Source organism: Moschus berezovskii, chromosome 4 (assembly GCF_049115385.1).
Source record: "Moschus berezovskii isolate FMDL1 chromosome 4, NW_MosBer_1.0, whole genome shotgun sequence".
NCBI lineage: Eukaryota > Metazoa > Chordata > Mammalia > Artiodactyla > Moschidae > Moschus > Moschus berezovskii.
In genome coordinates this window covers 124442873-124461536 of record NC_142463.1, presented here as the reverse complement: position 1 = coordinate 124461536, position 18664 = coordinate 124442873, and the positions used below count along the sequence as shown (strand labels likewise).

General features: G+C 36.0%; 1 protein-coding gene across 6 annotated transcripts in view; it reads right to left on the bottom strand.

The window, feature by feature from the left end:
• Positions 1-18664, bottom strand: part of DCAF6 (DDB1 and CUL4 associated factor 6) — a 177992-nt gene that overhangs the window by 96376 nt on the left and 62952 nt on the right. For all 6 annotated transcript variants that reach the window (XM_055403951.2, XM_055403952.2, XM_055403953.2 and 3 more), the window contains exons 5-6: positions 6181-6294; positions 3571-3706 (exon numbers count right to left, since the gene is read on the bottom strand). In XM_055403951.2, coding sequence (XP_055259926.1) covers positions 3571-3706; positions 6181-6294 — 250 coding nt within the window. The remainder of the gene's footprint in view (positions 1-3570; positions 3707-6180; positions 6295-18664) is intronic.

The following is an 18664-nucleotide window of genomic DNA, read 5'->3' as shown; positions in this document are numbered from 1 at the left end:
AAAAAGAATTCATGATTCTCCAGAATTCCAGATTAAGTCAATGTGGTTTCCCCCCCCATAATATTAGCTAATCATTTTAAATGATCTATGTTTAGAGTCATACTAAATGATCTCTTAAAATTCTCCAAATTAATATAATTTTCATAAGGTAAATCAGAAAGTTGACTATAAAACAGTATCAGTTCAGTTCAGTTGCTCAGTCATGTCCGACTCTTTGCGACCCCATGATCACAGCACGCCAGGCCTCCCTGTCCATCACCAACTCCCAGAGTTCACTCAAACTCATGTCCATTGAGTCAGTGATGCCATCCAGCCATCTCATTCTCTGTCGTCCCCTTCTCCTCCCTCCCCCAATCCCTCCCAGCATCAGTCTTTTCCAGTGAGTCAACTCGTCGCATGAGGTGGCCAAAGTATTGAAGTTTCAATTTAGCATCAGTCCTTCCAATGAACACCCAGGATTGATCTCCTTTAGAATGGACAGGTTGGATCTCCTTGCAGTCCAAGGGACTCTCAAGAGTATTCTCCAGCACCACAGTTCAAAAGCATCAATTCTTCGGCACTCAGCTTTCTTCACAGTCCAACTCTCACATCCACACATGACCACAGGAAAAACCATAGCCTTGACTAGATGGACCTTGGTTGGCAAAGTAATGTCTCTGCTTTTTAATATGCTATCTAGGTTGGTCATAACTTTCCTTCCAAGGAGTAAGCGTCTTTTAATTTCATGGCTGCAATCAGCATCTGCAGTGATTTTGGAGCCCAAAAATATAAAGTCTGACACTGTTTCCACTGTTTCCCCATCTATTTCCCATGAAGTTATGGGACCAGATGCCATGATCTTCGTTTTCTGAATGTTGAGCTTCTAGCCAAACTTTTCACTCTCCTCTTTCACTTTCATCAAGAGGCCTTTGAGTTCCTCTTCACTTTCTGCCATAAGGGTGGTGTCATCTGCATATCTGAGGTTATTGATATTTCTTCTGGCAATCTTGATTCCAGCTTCTGCTTCTTCCAGACCAGCGTTCCTCATGAGGTACTCTGCATATAAGTTAAATAAACAGGGTGACAATACACAACCTTGACGTACTCCTTTTTCTATTTGGAACCAGTCTGTTGTTCCATGTCCAGTTCTAACCGTTGCTTCCTGACCTGCATACAGGTTTCTCAAGAGGCAGGTCAGGTGTTCTGGTATTCCAATCTCTTTCAGAATTTTCCACAGTTTCTTGTGATCCACACAGTCAAAGGCTTTGGCATAGTCAATGAAGCAGAAATAGATGTTTTTCTGGAACTCTCTTGCTTTCTCCATGATCCAGCGGATGTTGGCAATTTGATCTCTTGTGCCTCTGCCTTTTCTAAAACCTGCCTGAACATCTGGAAGTTCACGGTTCACATATTGCTGAAGCCTGGCTTGGAGAATTTTGAGCATGACTTTACTAGCGTGTGAGATGAGTGCAATTGTGCAGTAGTTAGAGCATTCTTTGGCATTCCCTTTTTTTGGGACTGGAATGAAGACTGACCTTTTCCAGTCCTGTGGCCATTGCTGAGTTTTCCAAATTTGCTGACATATTGAGTGCAGGACTTTCACAGTATCATCTTTCAGGATTTGAAATAGCTCAATTGGAATTCCATCACCTCCACTAGCTTTGTTCATAGTGATGCTCTTAAGGCCCACTTGACTTCACATTCCAAGATGTCTGGTTCCAGGTGAGTGATCACGCCACTGTGATTATCTTCATCATGAAGATCTTTTTTGTACAGTTCTTCTGTGTATTCTTGCCACCTCTTCTTAATATCTTCTGCTTCTGTTAGGTCCATACCATTTCTGTCCTTTATTGAGCCCATCTTTGCATGAAATGTTCCCTTGATATCTCTAATTTATAAAGGAGTATAATATCTGTTTAATAAGATTTATCTTTTACTTTATATCATTAAAAGATTTTTTATTGCTGTGAAATTCCCCTCATAAAATAACAGAGTGGAAATATCACTTCAATTTTAATTAACTTTGATAGTCACCAATATAATGTATATGACAGGGAGAGGGACAATTGGCACTTGGTGTTTTGCAGGCCCAGAAATGCTAAATTTCCACAAAGCTGCATTATGTTGGACTCTGAGGTTTTGTCTTGTCCAAAACAGCAATCATGTCTCATCCACTGAGAAATGATAGTTGGGCCTACAGTTTCATATTATATTACTATCGTTCCCATTAAATATGCATATTCAGATAGATAAGACTTCTCAATCACAGGGCAAAAAATGAAAAAAAATCCCATCTGGTTTTCCCATTTCAACACTGTATGTCCATTTTCACTGGACATAAACTGACACTGAGATAAACACTGCTAATTTATGATCAAGTCCACATTTATTTTTATTTATAAATCTGTATTGTATATATGGGGTGTGTATGTGTGTGTGTGTGTGTGAGAGAGGAAATCTTGACATTCCTTGGCAGAAAATCTTGACCTTCCTAACAGCAGTTGGCTTTGAAGTGAATATTTCAACAGTGGTTTGATCTCAAAGCAAATGAGGAACAAATAAGAGTTTAAGGCAAATTCAAATTCAGTACTGCAGCACCATTTACAGTACTTTAGCTAGGCTACATGAGATGATAAGATAGCATTACAGACTCAATGGACATGAGTTTGCACAAACACCAGGAGATAGTAGAGGGTAGAGAAGCCTGGTGTGATGCAGTCCATAGGGTCGCAAAGAGTTGGACAGGACTTAGCAACTGAACAATAAGAAACTAGGCTACGAAGTAGGCATGAACATGTGATATACATTAATACACACACAAGTCACTGTTCTTTCCTAAACTTTTCTCCTCACCACGCTTACTATTATCCTCTTGATTGAAAAGATGGCAAAAAGAAACCAGGAGAGCCAAATGTTGTGGGCTGAAGTGTGTCCCCTGAAAATTTCATGTACACCAAGAACCACAGAATGTGATCTTATTTAGAAATAAGGTCTTTGTAGATGTAATAATTATCAAGAGGAGGTCATAGTGGATTGAAAGTGACCTTAAATACAACTTAAGTAGTGTCCTTATGAGGGGGAAATGTAGACAGACATACACACAGGAGAGGATGGCACGTCAAGATGGAAGCAGAAATTCGACTGATACATTTAAAAGCCAAGGGATGCTGAAGATTGTCAGCAACCTCCAGAATATAAGAAAAAAGCAGGCAAAAGATTCTTCCAGACAGCCTGCAACAGAAAACCACCCTGCAACACCCTGATTTCAGACATTAAGCCTCCAGATATGTGAGAGAATAAATTTGTTATTTTAAGTCACCCAATTTGTAACAATTTGCTATGACAGCTCCAGGAAATTAATACATGAAGTGCTACAACATTCTAAAGTGATAAACTACAAAAGTATCACCTTGATGGGGTCATAAAAACTTGGTGAAATGCTATTTTTTATATTAATCCATAGTATTTAAATAAATTCTATATATTGAATTTTATGTCAAACTAAAGAAATTTTAAAATCATAACAAGTCAAAAAGATTTATCCTTTGAATTGATACAGTCTCATATTTTCTCTAATATATGTCTTTTTACCTGTAGCTCTTGTGCCCAGCATTCGCCGATCATATATACGTACTGAGCTATCAGAACAACCAACAGCAAGATAATATGGTATTGGTGGACAAATAGCTACTGATGTGGCAGCACGACGGCAGTTAATTAAAATATCCTACAAAAGATAAAAGAATATCAGTTACATAAGGTTTACAACAGATAATCATCTACTTAAAACATTTTCCCTTCAATTAGAAGAAAATCTTTCTCAGAAATCCTAATTCAGCCAGTATGACAATGAAGCAGAAAAAACAACATGCTTCCGAAATATTCCCATACTCAAGAATAAAATGAACAGAATCTTTAGAAATACTGAAAAATGCAAATATTTCCTACGTAATATATCATTACATTAATATCATTAAAAATGCCTGCTATTATTGGTCCACTGGACAGTAAAGATGGAGGTATAATCCTTTGTCTATGATAAGTATATTGATTATATTATATGATACTCATGATATCTTAATTTTAATTAGTTATTAAAATATAACAAAAGTATCATGACCTGACTTTTAAAAATCATGACCTTATAAAACTATCCTCCTCCTTACCAGTTCAAAAACAAAGTACATACACACATATATACAAACTATGTCAAAGACAGGCTTTACGATAATGTCACTACTTCTCTCTACACAAGCATTAGAAAACGTAAGGGCTATCATCCCAAAGATATAGTCTTAAGGTATTCTGTTAATATACTCCTTGTCTATAAGCTAATCCCTCACTCCTCTCTGAAAAGCCAAGTTTTTAAGTTACATTTATGCTGTTTTATGTATTTAATTACTGACTTCAGAACTTTATTCCTATTACAAAGAACTTATTCATCAAATTCCATTCATCATTCTAAATTTTTAGTACTTTACCCTACTTACCTGGTTTCTTTATACTGTATCTATTCACTTTTACATATAAAGACGTCAGAAGTATTACTGAGGAAAAATACAACAATATTTTACTGTTGCTGTTTTAGTCACTAAGTAGCATCTGACTCTTTTGCGATCCCATTGACTGTAGCCCACCAGGCTCCTCTGTCCATGGGATTTCCCAGGCAAGAATATGGGAATGAATTACCACTTCCTTCTCCAGGCAATCTTCCTGACCCAGGGATCGAACTCACATTTCCACATATTGTCAGGTGGATTCTTTACCACTGAGCCACCAGGGAAGCCCTTATTAGTTTTATTTATTCTTTAGTTTTACAACAAAGTTTCTGATTATAAAAGCTAAATTAAATCCAACTACACTGTACAATACTGCTTAAAAGAATCTGACTTAACAAATTTTAGGACTTATTATTTAACAAAAACAGGCATACCAAATGCCCCTCATAAACAACTGGCTATTTCAAACTTATTTCTGCCTACAGTTCAACACTCCTAGTTGCATATGTGTACACACACACCACACAAAAACTGACAAAAATTTTTTATTTCTATTTTTTTCTTTTTCTTCTCTGTTTTGAAGTATAAAATAATCTCTTCTCCTAAGGCATGTGAACAACAATCTAACTAGTTTCATTAGCGAACACTCAACCTGATTACGGCAACCCACTCCTGGATTCTTGCCTGGAAAATCCCATGGACAGAGGATCCTGGAGGGCAGGCTACAGTCCACAGGGTCACAAAGAGTCAGACATGACTAAGTGACCAACACTAACAACCTAGTTACTAGTAATCTTTTTTTTTTTTTTTTTGGTAACTGTCAAGAAAAATGTATTTAGAGTACTTTAAAAATTTTTTAATTGGAAGATAACTGTTTTACAATATTGTATTGGTTTCTGCCATACATCTCAGCCATAGGCTGGCAGTATTTTCTTATTTCATTTACAACTCCAAAATGATCTGAGATAAAAGTCACTATCTCTGAGCAACATTTAGGGTTAGTAGTCTGAGGTCTTAGACTGACTGATTTCACAGGTGTTTTTCAAGTTTAAAATATCATTTTAAAAAATACAAAACTAAGGAAGGCCACTCTCAACTTCTGACACAGCCCACACTCTAAATAAATCCACTTCTTATTCAACTCCCCCCTTCTTATTCAATTCCCCCCCAAAATACAAAATTGACAGTGAAGCTCTATGTTTAGAGAAATGAGCTAAATCAACAATGAACATGTTAATAAAATGGTACCTAATTGTCTAAAACAAAAGAAATATAAATAAATCTTGGATTACAGGACAGGGTAAAAATAAAGAGAAGACATCAAACTACTACATGCTTTTATCACTGCTACTGGTAAAGCCAAAGCTGCCTCCATACATACATGAAATACTTCAAGTTTTTACAGTGCCATGGTATATACTGAACAATTATATAAATCTTCATAAATGTATTTGAATTCCCCGGTTTAATATATATTCCTTAACTTCACTACCAACATTTTAATTAAGAAAACTTTTAATAAAAAATTTAAAATTAATGTATAAAATAATTTATTTTATAATTAAAATACATTTATTAAATATTTTAAAAATAAAAAAATTTTAAATTTACTGATAAGCTCATAACCCAGAGACAACTTACTGTCCAACTTTAACTTTAATCTTAATTTTTTTCATTATATATATAAAAACTTGATTCTTACATCTTTGCAATCTTCTTTTGTACAGCTAGTTTTGATGCGTGTATCAAACCACCTAACAGTTCCATCTTCACCACAAGACAGAAAGGTATACGGGTCATTAGGTACAGTCATAATCTGAAGATGGAAAGGTAATTGTACAGGTAATGTTAGTGAACATATAAACAGATGGCTTTGAAAAATATTACTGCTATATCATAAAATGATTAAGGCAAAAGCAACTAAGAACCATTTATTGGAATTATTTATGACTTACCCATACCATAATGCAAAACAGTGCTATACATATAGACATACATAACTGCTAAATTAATGTGATTCATTGACTTCCATTTGAAATGAATGTATACCTCCAGATACAAAATTCTTTAAAATTATAAACGCCTTACAACATGACAAGAAAAATCCTACCCTTGGAAGCCTGTTCAAACTTTAAATAGTCAAATTTTTGTTTTCTGGATAGCATTTACACTTGCTTTAGAAATAAAGTATAAAATTTTCTTCTCTAACAATCTTTATAAAACCCTGTAGTGCTAAAATCAAGCATTAAAACTGACCTCTCAGAAAAGTTTTGAGTGATGGTAACAGTTCTATAACCACATGAAAGTACTAAATTGTCATGAAGTGTACAGTTAAAAATGGCAGGAATGGCAAATGTTACATTATGGATATTTTATAAAAAGTTGAAAAATTTTAAAGAAATGAAACATTTTAGATATTCCTATATCTATTTCTGGTTTAGCAATAAGGCTGTAAATTGAGGCTCTGTGTACCCTCCTATCCAACATATTCCCCCCACCCTTCTCTGTCCCGAGAAATAGAAACTACCAAAACCGGGTGTTCAGCAATTCCACAGAGACTTTTATGCACCCATAAACAATGGAAAGTAGGTTCCCATGTTTTAAAACTTTGCATACACAAAAAGGTATTCAGATTAACTAGTCTTGAAGGAAACACAAATCATATTTGTATTAATTAGGTATTTATTAGGATTTGTATTTATTAGAATTAAATACAAATTATAATTCTAAGTAAATATCACTAGACATCACTGGAATGACCAAAATGAAAGGGATCTGATAATATCAAATGTCACTCAGGATATAGAACAACTAGAGCTCTCATATATCACCGATGAGATGGTAAAATGGTATCGTCACTTTGAAAAACGATGTGTTAGTCTCTACTGATGTTGGTAATATGCTTCTTTTATAACCCACAATTCCACTGCAAATAAATGTCATAAAGTCACCTAAGGATGTGTACTACAATGTTCAAGGCAGCACGATTCATATTAAATACTTGAAAGAACCCAAATAACCAGAAAGACAATAAGAACAGAAATTTTTATTTATTCTTAAAATACTAAAGCAATAACAATAAACAAACACATTATTCTCAAGGTACATAAAACCAGTGACTAAAAGTAAGAAAATTTCTTGCCAGAAACGAGTGGAGTAACATCTTTAAAGCAGCAAAAGAAAAAAAACTCAAACTAGAATTCTATATCCACAGAAATATCTTTCTAAAACGAAAACAAAATAGACTATTTCAAAAATAAAAAAGCTGAAAGATTATTCAATAACATAGAAGTTAGCAAAGGATACCTCTTACCTATCAATCACTATTTTTGTAAGAGTTTATATGAAACTCAGCCATATCAAGTCATTTACATATTATCCAAGTCTGTTTTCCTGATACAATGACATATTTGAGTAGTTGTGATAGATTATATGGCTCCCAAAGCCTAAAATGTATACTATATACTATCCTGTTACAGGATAATTTTCTGTAAAACCCTTCCATTAACAGGCCAGCACAATACAACTGTATTTTTTTAAATAAAATAATACCAGTAGTAATCTGGATCTATGCAAAGGAATAAAAGATTGGAAATAATAAATATGTAAGTAAATATAACATATTTTTTGTTTTAAAATATTTTTAAAGATAATTAACTATTAAAGGAAGAATATTAACAATGTATTAAAGAGTTTATAAAATATGTAATAAAAGGTTAAAAAAATGAATTTCTAGGAAAGGAAAAATGGGAGCAGAGGGTTGTAAGATTCTTATACCATATTGAAGTGGTACAATATTACTTGATGGTACACTGTGATAAAGTTTATGATGTATAATTTTAAAGCATACACTAAAACAACAACAAAGCGTCACAGCTAATATATCAACAAAGGAGATAAAGTAGAATCACAAAAATACTCAGTTCTAGAAGAGGGGAAAACTGATGGAACAGGAAAAGAGAAAAAACAAAAACCAAGACACAAAATTTAAATTCAGCAACTTCTATATCAATTATATGAACTGTAAATGATTAAATACAGCCCAATTACAAAGCAGACACTGCTAGACTGGATTAAAAAAACAAACTATAAATTGATTATAAGAATGAAATATAAAACCACAGATAGGTAGACTAAAAGTAAGAGGACAGAGGAAAGAAATATCACAATAACTGTAAAGATGAGAAAGCTACATTTGCTGCGTGTATATATGTGTTTGTCGCTCAGCAGTGTCCAACTCTTTGTGATTCGATGGACGTAGCCCACCAGGCTCCTCTGTCCATGGAATTATCCCAGCAAGAATACTAGTGCGGGTAGCCAATCCCTTCACCAGGGGATCTTCCCGACCCTGGGGTCATGCCCAAGTCTCCTGCATTACAGGCAGATTCTTTACCATCTGAGCCACCAGGAAGTCCCAGATTTGCTATATAAACAGCAAATTTCAAAGCAAAGAGTATAACGGGAATAAAGAGAGTCATTTTACAATTATAAATGAGTCAATCCATGAACAGAAACATTAAAATCCTGAATGTTTAGGTACTTAAAAACAGATCTTCAAAATATATGAAGCAAAAATTGAGGACTGAGAGGAGAAATCAACAATACGAAAATATTAGATTTCAACATTCTCTTTCAATAATTGATAGAAAAAGTGATCAGAAAATCAACGACTACACAGAAGAACTGAACATGGTGATCAGCCACTTTGACACAATTGATATCTATGGAACATTCCACAAACAACACAATAAACATTTTTTAAATGCATAAGATAAATTTACCAACAGACTATATTCTGAGTCATAAAACCAGACTTATTAAAATTTAAAAGATTCACATCATACAAGGTACATATTTAACTATAAATTAAACATTAGAAATCAGTCCATACAAAGACAGTTAAACAAATGATTAAAACACCTTCAACTGCAATAACCCAAAGGGGAAAAATAAATGTTCAATTATTTCCAAGTGATTTGGAAACTAACTGACACACTTCTCAATAAACAATGAATCAAGGAAGAAATCACAATGGAAATTAGAAAATACATTCAAGATACAAGAGAAATACAAGAGAAATGAAAGTTCAGTATATCAAAATTAGGCATTCAGAAAACAAAGATCATGGCATCTGGTCCCATTACTTCATGGGAAATCGATGGAAAACAGTGGAAACAGTGTCAGACTTTATTTTTGGGCTCCAAAATCACTGCAGATGCTGATTGCAGCCATGAAATTAAAAAACACTTACTCCTTGGAAGGAAAGTTATGACCAACCTTGATAGTATATTAAAAAGCAGAGACATTACTTTGCCAACAAAGGTCCATCTAGTCAAGGCAATGGTTTTTCCCGTGGTCATGTATGGATGTGAGAGTTGGACTGTGAAGAAAGCTGATCGCCGAAGAATTGATGCTTTTGAAACTGTGGTGCTGAAGAAGACTCTTGAGAGTCTCTTGGACTGCAAGGAGATCCAACCAGTCAATTCTAAAGGAGATCAATCCTGGGTGTTCATTGGAAGGACTGATGCTAAAGCTGAAACTCCAATACTTTGGCCACCTCATGCAACGAGTTGACTCACTGGAAAAGACTCTGATGCTGGGAAAGGTTGGGGGCGGGAGGAGAAGGGGACGACCGAGAATGAGATGACTGGATGGCATCACCGACTCTGTGGACATGAGTTTGAGTGAACTCCGGGAGTTGGTGATGGACAGGGAGGCCTGGCGTGCTGTGATTCATGGGGTCGCGGAGAGTCGGACACGACTGAGCGACTGAACTGAACTGAAGGAAATACTCAGATTTCCCCAGTGGCTCAGCAGTAAAGAAACCGCCTGCAATGCAGGAGACGCAGGTTTAATCGATCCTTGGGTGGGGAAGATCCCCTGGAAGAGGGAATGGCAACCCACTGCAGTAACCTTGCCTGGAAAATCCCATGGACAGAGGAGCCTGGTGGGCTACAGTTCATGGGGTTGAGGAAGAGTGGGGTCGCGGAAGAGTCAGACACTACTGAGCAACTAAAAAGCAACAAAGAAATTACCCAGCAACCAAAAAACAACAAAGAAATACTCAGTGGAAATTTTGTTTTACTAATTGCCTCTATTGGAAAGGGTAAAGGTCTCAAATCAGTCACTTCAGCCTCTACTTTAAAGAAATTAGAAGAATGAGAACAATGAAACCCACCACAGTAAACAGAGAAGAAACGAAAAAGCAGAGATCAAGAACAGGAAAAAACAAAAACAGGAAAATAGAGAAAATCATGGAAACCAAAGTTGGTTCTTAGAGATGATCATTAAAATCAATTGTATCTTTTATCAGGCTGGTAAGAAAAATAAAAAGAAAGGGAATACAAACTATCAACATCAAGAATGTTGGAAGTGGTATCACTTCAGATTCTATAGATGTTAAAAGGACAAGGGGACTTTTCCTGGTGTCCAATGGCTAACACTCCCTACTCCCAACACAGGGAGCCCAGGTCCAATCCCTAGTAGTGAGCTAGATCCCACATGCTACAATTAAGACCCAGCACAGACTGGGCTTCCCTGGTAGCTCCGCTGGTAAAGAATCTACCTGCAAAGCCTGAGACCTGGGTTCAATCCCTGGGTGGGGAAGATTTCCTGGAGGAGGGCACTCCATATTCTTGCCTAGAGAATCCCTATGGAAAGAAGAGTCTGGCAGACCCCAGTCCATGGGGCCGCAAAGAGTCGGACACGACTGAGTGACTAAGCACAGCACAGCAGACAAATAAATTAAAATATTAAAAAAAAAAGTATAGTGAGTATTGTGAACAACTAATACCCACAAATTCAGCAATATAGGTGAAAGACATGTTCCTTAAAATGGATAAAATACTGAAGCTATTAAAGCGTAAAGATACAGCCTGAATAACCAAATATTCATTTCAAGAATTAAATATGTAATTATAAACATCCTACAAAGAAAACTCCAGGATCAGATGGCTTTATTGGTAAATGTTCCCAAAGGTGTAGAAACAAATACTACCACTTCTATACAAACTCTTTCAGGAAAATGAAAAGGACAAACATTACAAGTTACCCTAAGGGATCAGCATTATGCTGACAACAAAACCATAGATAGCGCTAAGAAACACATCTGCAAAAAAAAAAAACAAAACCTTAACAAAATAAACACAACAACACAGAAAATGGGTAATATATAAAATATGACTATGTGAGGTTCATCTCTTGACTGCTAAATTGGTATTAACATTTGAAAAATAAATGAAGTTCACTGTGTTAAAAAACTAAAAGAAAAAATATGTAGTTTTTTTCAAATAATGCAGAGAAAAACATTTGACAAAATCCAACATCCATTCCTGGTAAGTTTAATATACAAACAGAAAGGAATTACCTGGATAAAAAAGCATTACTAAAATATACTTGCTGTTGTACTTAATAGTGAAACATCAAAGATCAGGAAGAATGTTTAGTCTTACTATTTTTATTCAATATTGAACTGAAAATTCTAATAAGTATAACAACAAAAAGAAAGACAAGAAGTTCAGATGGGAAAAAAAAGTGTCTCTATATTCACAGATGACATAATCATCTAAGGAGAAAATTTCTATGTGATTTTCTTTCCTAAAGAGTTATTGGAACTAGTAAGTGAATATAGCAAAACAGGGGAATATAAGATTGAACATGAAAATACTAGCAACAAAACCATCAGAAATTGAAATTTTAAAAATAGTACTATTTACAATAATATGAAAAATATGAAATGTTTAAGAATAAGTCTTAAGACACACAAACTTAAAGTTATAAAACACTGCCAAGTAAACTTAAAAGTCCTAAATAAGGGAGATATACTGTAATCACAGATTGGAAGATTTAACACTGTTGTCAATACTTCCTAAACTGATATATAGATTCAAATAAATCACAGGAAAAATTACAGTAAAAATTAACAAATTTGGTTATCAAAGTCACGTGGAAATACAAAGATCTAAAATACCTTAAACAATTTCAAAAAAGAAGAAAGGACTTATACTACCTGGTTTTAAGAGTTAATATTAAGCTACAGTAATAAAAACAGGGTGGTACTAGCATAGTGATTAATCACTGGAAGAGAAAAAGATACTGCCCAGAAAGAGACAAAAATAGCTATGGTCAAATGACCTATGATAATGACACAAAAAACAGTTCAGAGGCGAGAAACAATGTTGGAAAACTGGATATCCACATGCAAAATAATGAACTTAAAGCAGATCTCAGACTTTACTAAAAAACTTAACACAAAATGGATCATCAATCTAAATGGAAAACATAAAACTATAGAACTTTTAGGAGAAAATTTTTGTGACGTTTGGTGAAATAAAGATTTTTATTCATGACATCGGTTCCCCACCTCCAAATAATAAACTTGATAAAATGAACTTCTTTAAAATTAAAAAATTTCTTTTTGAAAGACAGTGTAAACAAAATGAAAAGACTAGCCACTGACTCGGAGGGAAAAAGTTATGTGTCATATGCCTGAAAAATATACAGAACAAACTTTTAAAACCCCTCAAAATTCAATAAGAATTAAAACAATGGGCAAGGGGCTTCCCTGATGGCCTGGTGTCTAAGACACTGCCCTAATAACACAGGGGGCCTGGTTCAATCGCTGATCGGGGAACTAGACTCTACCTGCTGCAACTCAGAGGTCACAGGCCTCCGCAACTTAAAAGATCCTGCATGCCACAACTAAGACCCAGAGCAGCTCAATAAAGAAATACAAATGTTTATTAAAAATGGGCAAAAGACTGAATAGACAGTTCACCAAAGAAGCACATGAAGAAATGGGAAAACATGATGTAAACAACAGAACAAAGTAAATTTCCAGAAACTGACCCCAACAAAATGGAGATACATGAATCACCTGAAAAATAACTGAAAGTAATGGTAATAAACACATTCAACACGCTATGTGCGTGTAAGTGTGTGCACTAGGTCGCTTCAGGCATTTCTGACTCCGCAATCCCATGGCCTGTAGCCAGCCAGGCTCCTCTGTCCATGGGATTCTCGAGGCAAAAATACTGGAGTGGATTGCCATGTTCTTCTCCAGGGGATGTTCCTGACCCAGGGACTGAACCCAGGTCTCTTATGTCTCCTGAATTTGCAGGCGGGTTCTTTACTACCAGTCCACGTGGGAAACCCAATATGCTACAAGGGAATACAAATAGATAACTAAACAAAATCAGGAAAACAATGCGTGAACAAAATGAGAATATTACCAGGGAGAGAGAAACTGCAAAAATGAGAAAAACAGAAATTACAGAGTTGAAGAATGTAACTAAATTCACTAGAGGAGGATCAACAACAGGCTCAATAAGGCAGAAAAAGGAAACAGCAAATTCAAAAACTGCCATTTGAAATTACCAAGTCAAAACAAAAGAAGAATGAAGAAAAGTGAAAAGATCCTAAAGGAACTTAGAGGATATCACCAGGATGACCAATATTTCCACTATGGGATTTCCAGAAGGAAAAAGGGGGAGTGGGTGGAGAGCTTATCTGAAAAAAAAATAATGGCCATTCTATCCATTCAGAATGGATTGAAACATGTATATTATCATATGTGAAACGAATCTGACATGGTTGGGGGCTCCCCACCTCAACACTCTGTGGATTTAAGAGGCCATTTCTTCCGGAAGTGTATAAATTAGCCTGAGATAGAACCTGCACGCTAAATTTACTAATTAAGAAATGAGAAACCAGAACTATAAAGGTGGCATAGAAATACAAAAAAAGAAAAAAGAAAAATGACTAAAAAAAAAAAAAGAGCATAGAAGTGATTAAAAGAGAAATTAATATTAGCCGGTGTACTGTGACCATGAACACGTTCGTCAAGGTGGGTCCTTGAGTTCCTTATTTGTTAACCTCATCTGATCTTGAATTTCATAGATTCTGTATTGTTTTTCTAGCAATTCAGCATTACCTCAACATTCCAAAAGCCTCATACTTCATACTGTTAAAAACTATATTTGATTACTTTTGTTAATAAAAAGAATAAAGGTGTGCTTAGAAAAAAAAATAAAAGAACTATGTCTCAAACTGCCTTTGGGTGAGAACCTAAAAGGTTTTTATTAAAACTCGTGACATGATACTTTCTAACACCATACACAAAAATAAACTCAAAATGGATTAAAAAATTTTTTTTTAAAAATGGCCAAAAACTTCTCAAATCTTGAGGGGAAAAAAAGAACATCCAGATTCAAGAAACTCAGGAACTTAACTAGGATGGACCCAAAGAGGCCCAAATCAAGACACACTATAAACTACTTGTCAAAAGTGAGTTAATCTTGAAAGCTGCAAGAGTAATGTGAACCATTACATATAAAGGAGCTCCCATTAGATCAGTGGATTTCTCAACAGAAACATTACCTGTGAGAAGGGAGTAGGATAATATGTTCAAAGTGCTGAAAGAAAAAATCTGCAAACCAAGAACACTATATCCCCCAAAACTGTCCACTACAACTAAAAGGGAAATAAAGACCTTCTCAGATAAAAAGTACAGAGGGTTATCACAAGACCTGTCTTACAAGAACTGCTAAACAAAGTCTTTCAAGTTGAAATTAAAGACATTAGACAGCAACACACAGCATATGATAATATAAAGACTGTTGCAAAAGTAAATATACAGACAAATACAGAAACCTGTAATACTGTACTGGTGGTGCAAAATCACTTTTAATGTGAGTATAGAATTTGAAAAACAGCAGCATTAAAAGTTATTGTGCTTTTATGGTATTTGTGACACTGATAACACAGTGGGGGAAGGACGTAAAGGAACAGAACTTTTGTGGTGATTTAAGTTAAACTGTTCTCAGTAAGACAGATTGTGCAACTACGTTTCATGCAGTCCTCACAATAAACACAAAGAAAAAATCGATAAAAGGTGCCCCCCAAAAAGGAGCCAAAGCATGTCGCTACAAAAGAAAGAGCAACAACAGCAATAAACCACAAGAGAAAGCAGCCAAGAAAGAGAGTGAACAAATATTTGTAGGACATACAGAAAAAAAAATTTTAATGGCAGGAGTGAGTCTTTTCCTATCAGTAACTACTTTAAATGTAAATGTTACAGTACTAAGGGGGAAGTTTACACTAATAAATACATTAAAAAAGATCTCAAATCAACAACCTAACTTTACACCTCAAAGAACTGAAAAATAACAAATTAAAGCCAAATTTAATAGAGGAAGGAAATAATAAAGATTAGAGCAGAAATAAAAAATACAGAGAACAAAAAAAAAGTATTAAGTTTTATTAAAGAGCATCAAGATCAACAAACCCTCACTGAGACTAACAAGAAAAAAGTAATATGATTCAACAAAACTCAGAAATAAAAGAGAAGACATTACACTTATACCACAGAAATAAAAAGGATCCTAAGAGACTATGAACACCACAAATGGAATGACAGAAGAAATTAATAAATTTTTAGAAATATACAGCTTACCAAGGCTAAAAGATAGATAAACATAGGGACAAACCAAACAAACCAACACTACACTAAGGAGACTGAATTAGTAACCAAAAACATCTGAAGAAAGGAAAGCTCAGACCAGAAGGCTTGAAAACATTCAGTTCAGTTCAGTTCAGTTCAGTCGCTCAGTCGTGTCCGACTCTCCGCGACCCCATGAATCACAGCACGCCAGGCCTCCCTGTCCATCACCAACTCCCGGAGTACACTCAAACTCATGTCCACAGAGTCGGTGATGCCATCCAGCCATCTCATTCTCCGTCGTCCCCTTCTCCTCCCGCCCCCAACCTTTCCCAGCATCAGAGTCTTTTCCAGTGAGTCAACTCGTCGCATGAGGTGGCCAAAGTATTGCAGTTTCAGCTTTAGCATCAGTCCCTCCAATGAACATCCAGGATTGATCTCCTTTAGAATGGACTGGTTGGATCTCCTTGCAGTATAAGGGACTCTCATTACGTATATTTTAAAATTTTTCTTCCAAGGAGCAAGCGTCTTTTAATTTCATGGCTGCAGTCACCATCTGCAGTGATTTTGGAGCCCCCCAAAAGTAAAGTCTGTCACTGTTTCCATTGCTTCCCCATCTATCTGCCATGAAGTAATGGCACTGGATGCCATGATCTTACTTTTCTGAATGTTGAGTTTTAAGCCAGCTTTTTCACTCTCCTCTTTCACTTTCATCAAGAGGCTCTTCAGTTCTTCTTCGATTTCTGCCATAAGGGTGGGGTCATCTGCGTATCTGAGGTTACTGATATTTCTCCCGGCAATCTTGATTCCAGCTTGTGCTTCATCCAACCATGTATGAATTCATTAATCCATGAAATCAAAAGACACTTGCTCCTTATAAGAAAAGTTATGACCAACCAAGACAGCATATTAAAAAGCAGAGACATTACTTTGCCAACAAAGGTCTGTCTAGTCAAAGCTATGGTTTTTCCAGTAGTCATGTATGGATATGAGAGTTGGACTATAAAGAAAGCTGAGCACCAAAGAATTGATGCTTTTGAACTGTGGGGTTGGAGAAGACTCTTGAGAGTCCCTTGGACTGCAAGGAGATAAAACCAGTCCATCCTAAAGGAAATCAATCCTGAATATTCATTGGAAGGACTCATGCTGAAGCTGAAACTCCAATATTTTACACCTGATGCAAAGAACTGACTCATTGGAAAAGACTCTAATACTGGGAAGGACTGAAGGCGGGAGGAGAAGGGGACGACAGAGGAGGAAATGGTTGGATGGCATCACCAACTCAATGGACATGAGTTTAAGTAAGCTCCAGCAGTTGGTGATGGACAAGGAAGCCTGGCATGCTGCAGTCTATGGAGTCACAAAGAGTGGACATGACTGAGGGACTAAACTGAACTGATATTTAAAAATTTATACCTGTCCTCTCAAGCTCTTCCAAAATACTGAAGAGGAGGGAACACTTTCAAACTTATTCTATGAAAACAGCTTTACCATGGTACCAAAATTCAAACAAAAATACTAAAAGAAAGTGAAACTACAGACCTGTATTATGGATGAATACTGATACCAGACCACCTGACCTGCCTCTTGAGAAACCTGTATGCAGGTTAGGAAGCAACAGTTAGAACTGGACATGGAAAAACAGACTGGTTCCAAATAAGAAAAGGAGTACGTCAAGGCTGTATATTGTCACCCTGCTTATTTAACTTATATGCAGAGTACATCATGAGGAACGCTGGGCTGGAAGAAGCACAAGTTGGAATCAAGATTGCCGGGAGAAGTAACAATAACCTCACATATGCAGATGACACCACCCTTATGGCAGAAAGTGAAGAGGAACTAAAGAGCCTCTTGATCAAAGTGAAAGAGGAGAGTGAAAAAGTTAGAGCCTTACATGAAACAACTGAATGGTTCAAAATTGAGAAAGGAGTATAACAAGGCTGTATACTGTCAACCTACTTATTTAACGCATATAAAGAGTATATCCTGCTAAATGCTGACCTGGATGACCAAAAGCTGGAATCAAGATTCCCGGGAGAAACATCAATAACCTCAGATATGAAGATGATGCCACTCTAATAGCAGAAAGTGAAGAGAAGTAAAGAGCCTCTTGATGACAGTGAATGAGGAGAGTGAAAAAGCTGGCTTAAACTCTACAGTCAAAACACTAAGGTTATGGTATCCAGTCCCTTCACTTCATGACAAATAGAAGGGTAAAAAGTGGAAACATTAACAGATTTCATTTTCCTGGGCTCCAAAATCACTGTGGACAGTGACTATACCCATGAAATTAAAAGATGATTGCTCCTTGGAAGGAAAGCTATGACAAACCTAGGCAGTGTATTAAAAAGCAAAGATCAGTTTGCCGACAAAGGTACATATAATCAAAAATGTGGTTTTTCCAGGAGTCATGTACAGATGTGAGAGTTGGATCATAAAGAAGGTTAAGCACCAAAGAAATGAATTGCTGGTGGTGCTGGAGAAGACTCTTGAGAGTCCCTTGGGATGCAAAGAGATCAAACCAGTCAGTTCTAAAGAAAATCAGTCCTGAATATTCATTGGAAGAAATGATGCTGGAGCTGAAGCTCCAATACTTTGGCCACCTGAAGAGCAGACTCACTGGAAAACATTGAAACTGGGAAAGATTGAAGGCAAGATGAGAAGCGGGCAGCAGAGGATGAGATGGTTACACAGCATCACCGAATCAATGGACAGGGGTCCATTTGAGAAAATTTAGGAAACAGTGATT